Source organism: Camelina sativa, chromosome 20, assembly GCF_030686135.1.
Source record: "Camelina sativa cultivar CO46 ecotype springtype chromosome 20, ASM3068613v1".
Lineage (NCBI taxonomy): Eukaryota > Viridiplantae > Streptophyta > Magnoliopsida > Brassicales > Brassicaceae > Camelina > Camelina sativa.
Window position 1 is genome coordinate 29,545,025 of NC_141899.1, and position 8,873 is coordinate 29,553,897.

The 8,873-nt window shown below is 39.9% G+C and overlaps 1 protein-coding gene across 1 annotated transcript; it reads right to left on the reverse strand.

Moving 5' to 3' along the window:
* Window positions 1–6,614: 6,614 nt before the first annotated feature.
* On the reverse strand, window positions 6,615–7,886 carry LOC147919574 (uncharacterized). Its single transcript, XM_087504013.1, has one exon. It carries the CDS (start codon window positions 7,884–7,886, stop codon window positions 6,615–6,617), a length of 1,272 nt encoding a protein of 423 aa, XP_087360139.1.
* Between the last annotated feature and the right edge of the window lie 987 nt (window positions 7,887–8,873).

Sequence of the window (8,873 nt, forward strand, 5' to 3'; positions counted from 1 at the left end):
ATGAGTAGGCCTGCGAATTCGGTTAATTCGGTTAATTCGGGTCGGTTTTTTTGGTTTTTGGTTTATTCGGAATCTGAAAACTCTACCGAATTTAACTGACTAATCGATCGGTTTGGTTCGGTTCGGATACGATTATTTCGGTTCGGAGATTCGGTTATTTCGGTTTGAAGTGAGACTTGTCAAAACACCAAAATGTCGAACATATACAACACAACAACAACTAAATAGAATATAATTCATGAGCTCCCAAACCGGAGCTCTATGAGCTGGCTTTTTCCTCGGTTGGGACGGTACATGAGAAGTTGTAGCCTCAGTTCGTTTGCTCTTACCACCAACTGAAGTAACTGTCGGACCATCATCAATCTCTTCTTGTAGAACCGGGTCAATGTTCTCTTCCCCAGAATCATGAGACATCTGTTAAAAACAACAAGTAAAATAGATCAGTCCAACTCTAAAGACCAACACTAACGGTACAAACAAAAGCAAAGATCAGTCTAACAAGTAACAACCCAACACATACTTAGTTCTAACAAGTAACAACACATACTTAGTTCTAACGAGTAACAACACATACTTAGTTCTAACAATTAACTATCGGACATAAAAAGCAAAGAATCAAACCAAGAACAACACATAGTTCTAACAAGTAACTATCGGACATCAAAAGCAAAGAATCAAACCAAGAACAACACATAGTTCCAACAAGTAACTATCGGACATCAAAAGCAAAGAATCAAACCAAGAACAAAACATAGTTCTAACAAGTAACTATCGGACATCAAAAGAAAAGAATCAAACCAAGAACAACACACACTTAGTTCTAACAAGTAACAACCCAACACATAGATCTAACAAGTAACAACCCAACACATACTTAGTTCTAACAAGTAACAACACATACTTAGTTCTAACCTTAACTATCGGACATCAAAAGCAAAGAATCAAACCAAGAACAATAAATCCTAGAGCTATACAACGAATCAAAGACGGACAACAATAAAAATCTAGCCAACTTGTTTAAGACAAAGGATTAAGACAAAAGAACTTACACTGAAGATTAAACACAAGGTTGATCGGGATAAGAAAACACAGGATCGGATCAGAAACTCGAAAATCTCTTTCTCTGTCACCGCTAAGAGGAAGAGTTTAGATAGATTAGGTTTAGGGTTAGAACTAATGAAATAAACCGGTGTATTAGCTTTATATACCTAGGTATAAATTTCGGGTTTCCGTCGGTTTTGTCTCTCCGAACCGAACCGAAGACAAAACCGAAATTCTTTGAAACCCATTCCGATCGGAATCAAAAAACAAATATAACCGAACCGAATTGTCCGAATCTCGGTTTGGTTTGGTTCGGACAATTCGGTTCGGTTCGGATTCCCAGGCCTAGGTATGAGGATAAGAGAATCAAACCTTTATTCCATTTTTATCGAAAAAATCATGGAATCGATGGTTGTTGTACTCTCCACCATTGTCACATTGAAAGGCTAGAATACGAGCATTGAATTGAGTTTTGATCATTGTAGTGAAGTAAATAAATTTTGAGTAAACATCACTCTTTCTGCAAAGTGGATATGCAACGAGAAATAACACAAAATATTTGATTCCACTGATGCTTGGAACAAAGGAGGTCCAAACACCAGAATGAATAATTTCAAAAGCTTTGGATAAAAATAAATGAGAAGAATCAAAAAGTAATTTTATTTGTTTTCCCAAATAGCAAAATTCACAAGACTGAGATAACTTGTTTTTATTACAAATACCCAAAGATTTTGAAAATATAGAATCAAGATTAGCATTATTGGTGTGTGCTAGACGTTTATGCCAAAGAGAAGGAGTTGAAGCAAGGAGAGCTGTGGAAGATGGTTGAGTTTTATTGAATGAAGCGGGAAGAGTATAGAGATCACCCTTGCTATCACATCGGAGCAGTATGTTCCGAGTTTCAAGGTCTTTCACAGAAAATCCAAAGGGGTCAAAATCAACACTACACCAATTATCTGTTGTAAATTTGCGAACAAATATTAAATTTTTGACTATTTGAGGTGTAACGAGGACATTGTCGAGAGAAAGAGGACGTGATAGGCTTTTTATGGAAGAATATCCTACACAAGTTACTGGATTTTTGGAACCATTACCCACTATGACCGATTGAGTGATACGATGATTTGAGGTTACATGCTGTGGAGGACAGATGTACTATCGATCCATAGTCCAGTATCCAAGGATAAGCCGTGGGATCAGTCAGAGTTTCCGTCATTAGAGTAGCAGGCTGAATCTCAATCAGATGAGCTTGCTGGTGCGACGACGGCTGAGTTGTCGGAAATGACAGTCGGTATAAGGTTTTTTATAAGATTTTTATAAGGTATTTACAAAGTTTTTATAAGATTTTTATAAGATTTTTAGAAAGTTTTTTATAAGGTTTTATAAAGTTTTCTACAAGTTTTTTAATAAGATTTTTTACAAGGTTTTTATGAGGCTTCTACTTATAAAAGCCTTGTAAATTTGTTTTGCAGGAAAAGTTTTGGCGGTAAATATTTTTGTCATAAATTTTTGCCAAATTTCTTTTGGCAGGAAATTTTTGGCGGAAAATTTTTGTTTTTCATTTTGCTAATTAAAATATTTTTAATAGGGGTAAAATAGTCATTAAAAATAAAAGAGGAAAACAATCAAAATGGTCAAAAAAGGGTATTTTTGAATAGAGGTATATTAAAAAGAATATTTATAATAATACTACTTGTTCCATTTTTTAGTTGTTATTTAAAGTAGAATTTTTTCATATTACTTATCATTTTGTATTTACGATGCAAATTTATGAATTAAATTTTCAATTTTTCTCTGACTTTTAGCTTATTAATTATTTATATTAAATAAAATAGTATTTTAATGAAGGACAAAACAACAATATTTAATTATTTTTTTAATTTGTGAAACTATCTAAAACGACAAGTAATATGAATAGGAGAGTGTACATAATTTCTTTTGAATAAATAAACCTAATAATTAAATTATCCCCTGCTCCATCATCTAGTAAAGCAATTATACCAAAAGTATTTATTTCTTAGATACATAATTAATATAAACTAAGAAATCTAGTCATAATTAATAATTTTGTAATTCATTAATTAAGAAGTTGATGAAGTAGCACTCTAGTTGGAGAGTGCTTATTTAGTGACATTTTAGATATATTTTAACATCATTATAGATCACGAACGCTATGAAAGCAGTCTTAAATGTATTAACTAGATTTTTTTTTTTACTTTATTAATAAATTAAATCAAGTAGTATGAAAAATGAAGTACCTCAACATGTAGCTCAGAAGGTTAATTATTATAGTAGTCAAAATTTAATTATAGTTTCCCACTAGTGAACACAACCTCATGTGAATCATAGCTCAGCAGGCTATTCGTGGAGCTGTTAATCATGATGAAAGCTGTCATGGATAATTATAGTTTCCCAGTCCATATAGAGAGAATGTTTAGATGTTTTTGTTCAACTTAGGGGTTGACGTTTGAGTACTCTTTCGGGTTTCGGATCAGGTATTTTGGGTTTTTGGGTTTTCGGGTTTAGAGACCTAAGACTCATTCGGGTATTTTTAAATTTCGTGTCTGGTTCAGGTAAATACTCATCAGGTATGGATAGTTTTGGGTTATATCCAAAACCTCAAAATATATTTCTAGTTCAGATCGGATTTGATAGTTTTTCAATCCAAATTCAGAAAATGATAAAAAAAAATTCAAATTTATCAAAATGATTATAATCATAAAGAAAAAATAACCAAAGTGATCAAATCAAATTGAATTTATGAAAAGAAAAAGACAATTCTAAATACCAAAACACCAAATTCACAAGTCAATAGTTCTTGACTTCCTTTTTTTTTTGTGTGCACCACTCTTATATTAAAATCTCAAGGAACGTTTCCAACATACAGCCTTAAACAACGTTTTGCTATTGAGTCAGCTAAAACATTTGCTGCTCTCGGTATATACCGACAACCAAAAGTAAGAAAACTATCAGCTCCCAACAAAATATTCGATAAAACACCATGGACTTCCAAAAGAATTGATCGAGAGTTAATCGCTCCAACCACCATGGACTTCCAAAAGAATTGATCGAGAGTTAATCGCTCCAACCAATTGTAAACAATCCGATTCAAGGTAGAAGTGCTCGACTCCCAACCTAATCGCATCTTGAATTGCAGTTCTACATGCAAGGCTTTCCGCCATTAAAGCTGAAGACACATTCTCGCATATAGCAGAATGTTGAGTAAGAATACCAGAAGATAAGAAAGTTCTCGTCCATCCAAGCCCAGCAACCCTTAGGTCTGACCTCCACGCAGCATCTGAAGCACTATACATGCTTACCCCCGGTACTCGCGTGATCTTCGCAGATGATCACTTATGTCTGGGACACGCAAGCAAATAAAGGGATCTTTGGCCTGACAACCACTCTCTAGCATCTGCAATGGCCTTTGTCATGGTTTCTTGTGCCGTAAACACTCTGTCGCTGAAAATCCTCTGGTTTCTAGACTTCCAAAGGTTCCAGCAGACCCACGGTGCCAAAGGACCGGAACAGATCCCCGACGGTGGGAGGCAGAGTTGGGAAATTACCAACTTCAGCCCCTCTCTTACATTCTCTACCCGACTACAGGGAAGTACTTGTGTAAAGGGTGCAAAAAGCCAAATGTTTTGCGCAAACGAACAGGTGAACAGGAGATGCAAGATAGATTCTGGTTCTCCACAATGCGGGCAGGCTACATCAGTATTAATATGTCTATCTGCGAGATTTTGATTTGTGGGTAAAGCCCCCAGAAGGGCCTTCCAAAGGAACAACTTAATCTTAGGCGCTGTAACAACAGACCAAACCTCAGCGATCCAATCAACAGAACCCAGGAAAAGTTCCTGTAGACCTGACACTGATTCTCTCTCCACAAAGTACCCTGATTTAGTACTATAGGTCCCGGAAGGAGTTCCCAGCCAAACTTGCTTATCCTCCGCACCCAATCTGCTTGGCTTAATACTGAGAACTGTTTCTTTGACAGCCGGGAGAAGTATCCCAATTCTCTCCACATTCCAGTCTTGCGAATCCTCCATCAAGAGATCCTTAACTAGAAGGTCCTTGCTCTCTCTAGTAGCAGGTCCAAAAGGTTGGACCCGTTTCACAGTGGAGAGCCATGGATCATCCCAGACTTTGATAGATGATCCATTCCCCACAACCCATCCTAGGTTCTTCTTTAAAAGGTCTCTACCCACTAGTACACTTCTCCATCCATGAGAGGCATTAGAGACACACGTGACATCCAAAAAAGGGGAATCCAGGCAATACTTACCTAACAGGGTTCTGGCCAACAGACTGGAGGGTTTGGAGAAAATCCTCCAACTCAGTTTCCCAAGGAGCACTGTATTGAAACTCTGGACATCCCGGAAACCAAGTCCTCCCTCCTTCTTTCCACAGGTCATTTTGTCCCATGCCACCCAACACATACTCTTCTTCCCCGTGTTAGAGTCCCACCAGAATCTTGTGAGACTGGATTGTATATGGGAACAAAGAGACACAGGGAGTTGGAAACATGACATTGAGTAAGTCGGCATTGCGGTTAGGACACTCTGCAGCATTACAAGTTTTCTGGCTTGCGAGAGTTTTTTTGTGGACCAAGCAATTGATTTTTGATTAATCTTATCCACAATAGAAGTGAAAAGATCCTTCTTCTTTCTACCGAAATGTTATGGTAAACCCAAGTACTTTCCAACTCCACCCTCTTTTGAAATTCCCAGTACTTTCATGGCTGAGAGTTTTTGGTGTCCTGCAGTTCTTTTTGAGAATGTGATAGAGGACTTCAAGGCATTGATCTTCTGGCCCGATGCTCTTTCGTATTTCTCCAGCAGTTTCTTTAGATTCAAACACGACTTCTCACTGGCTTTACAAAAAAATATTGTATCGTCTGCGAAGAGTAGATGGTTGATCTTAGGACATCCTCTGGCCACACAGATCCCTTTCATGGTCCCAACACCTTGTGCTTTTTGACATAGACCCGATAAAACTTCACTGCACAAAATAAAGATATAATGAGACAGGGGGTCGCCCTGTCTGATTCCTCTAACTGGCACCACACGCCCCTGGGGTAATTCATTAACCAAGAAGGAATAAGACACCGTGGAAATACACTGCATTATCCATGAAGTCCATTTTGGGTGGAAGCCTAATCGCAAAAACACCTCTTCCACAAATCTCCACTCTACTCGATCGTACGCCTTGCTCATGTCAGTCTTGACAGCCATAGAACAATACTTCCGCGCCTCAAAGTTCTTGAGAAAATGCAAAATCTCATGAGTTATCAAAACATTATCAGAGATTGCCCTTCCTGGCACAAAGGCCGATTGGTTCTCCGAAACAATATTCTCCAAGAGTGGTTGTAGGCGCTTAGATAACAACTTGGAGATTAGTTTGTAATAGACATTGCACAGCGCAATTGGTCTATAATCCTCCACTGTTCTTGGGCCTTTTCCTTTGGGAATCAATCTAATATGCGTCTCATTCAGGTTTCTTGGCATAATCCCTGAACTGAAGAACTCCTGTACTTCCTTAACAATGGCTGGACCAACTGCTGTCCAGTTGGATCAGAAGAAACAAGCTGAAAACCCATCTGGTCCTGAAGCTTTATCCGGATGAATATCGAACATAGTCTCCTTGATTTCCTCTACTGAGGGTAACAAGATCAGCTTTTGCTTCATTTCCTCGGTAATCCGAGGGGATAGAGCTTCCCTCACAATCTCCACCATACCATCTCGAGCTTCACCCGCAGCTCCAAACAGGTTATGGAAGTAAGAAGTGATTACCTCCACAATCTTGCCTTCCTCAAAGAAGACGTCGCCCGCATCATTTTCAATAACCGAAAACTTGTTTATTGCCTTCCTTCCTTTAGTAACCGCATGGAAATAACTAGAGTTTTTATCCCCTAGACAGAGCCACAGCTGCCTACTACGCTGCTTCCAGAAGCTTTCCTCCTCTTTATAAGCAGCCTCCAGATCAGAGTTTATCTTTGTAAGCAGAGCCGCATCATTAACAGGGCTTACCATTGCATGTTCTAACTCTTTCTGATGGATTGCAATTGCTTCTTGGCTGTTCCTGAAGTGATCTTTATTCCACTGCACCAAGGCAAGTCTTACTCGAGTGATTCTTCGTTGAACTGAGCGCTCATCATCCTCCAGCCAGAGTTTTTCAACTAACAACTTGATTTCCTCATTATCCTTTAGTCTTCTATCATACCTGAACCAGCTTCTCTTTTTCCTCTTTTCTAGCTCAAAAGAGGTGATTAGCGGTCTATGATCTGATCCCTCAAAAGGCAAATAAGTACAAGCGCCCTGAGGGAAAGCTTCAGCCCACTCACTGTTTCCCAAAGCTCTATCCAATCTGCAGGTAACTACATGGGTACCTCTTACTCCTCTCCAAGAAAGAAGGTTTCCTAAATGACGAATGTCATAGAGGTCACATTCCGAAAGGAAGGATCTAAAATCCAAAAAAGTCCATTCCTCCCTTAGGGGACCACCCCTTTTCTCCGAGTTATCAATCAGGTCACTGAAATCTCCTGATAAAAACCACGGTCCTTCTCTATCAGCACCAATCTCCTTCAAGCTATCCCAAACCGCCTTACGTTTGCCAGGTTCTGGATCCCCATACACAAAAGTAGCAAAAAAGGATTTCCCCGCAGTCGAAATCTTCGTATCAATAAAGTTATTACAAGCAAACAGAACTTCCACCACCTGATCTTGCTTCCAAAAAAGCACCAGTCCTCCTCCCCCATGACCATGAGGAGGGACCAGAGCACTATGAGCAAAAGATAGCCCGTGCACCGCCTTCAACACCACATTCTCAGCATTCTTTGTCTCCATGAGGAATAAAAAATCCGGCGACTCCTTATGATGAATCGCCTTCACACGTTGAACTGTCTTGGGATTCCCCAGCCCTTGACAGTTCCAGCACACAATTTTTACGTGAGGGTATTGGGTGGATTCTGGAAATCCACCTGACCAGCTTCAGCAGGAGGAGACCTAGGCTCCTCGATCCCTTGTGCTCCAGCAGCTGAGTTTCCTTGCCCCTGACTTGAGAGCAAAAGTCCCTCTTCCCTCTGTTCATCAGCCAGAAGAGAGTCCATATTCAGTTTTCTGCGAGGGTTTGCCTGATTAAGCAGCTTCCTCTTTTTCCCTCTTCCTCCCGCAACCACACGAGGGCTCAAGAGAGATTTCTTCTTTCCCGTGGCTTTTCCTGGGGGGCGCCCCGGTGGTCTTCCAGTCTTACGCTTAACAGTTGTCCGCTTGACAGGTCGATTGGGAGGCATAATCTCATTTGTTGGCCCCAATCTCAGACGTATAGGCACCTTGTCCACGCTATTCCCTCCCATAGAGACCTCTGGCGATAAAGCTTCACTATCTCCTAAGAGAATGCCCAAGTTCGTCTTAACCATGCGAACCGCAGTTTCTTCCACTTGGCCTTGGATTTCAGCTTGTCTATACCTCTCTTTTCTTATTGCACTCTCCGTAGGATCAGTGCAATTTGCATGCTTAGTCATAACTTTCCTAACCTCCTCCATAGCCGCTTCCACAGACTCAGGAGGTAGCCTTACCCCCGGATCCTGCCCTCCAATGGTCAAGAGTCTCTCTCATGGACTCGACCCCCTAACTAGGGGCTGCTGGCTGTTTTCCTCAAGGAGTTTTCTGTGTTTTGAAGTGGAACTATCTCCTTCTCCTTCTGATCGATGAGTTCGAGTACTGATCCCATGAGATCTTTCTATTGAAATCCTATCTTTCGGGAGGAAATACTCCTTACTCGATTGAATCCCCCGGGAGCCCCTAGAGTAGTATCTAGAACGAAGCTCATCC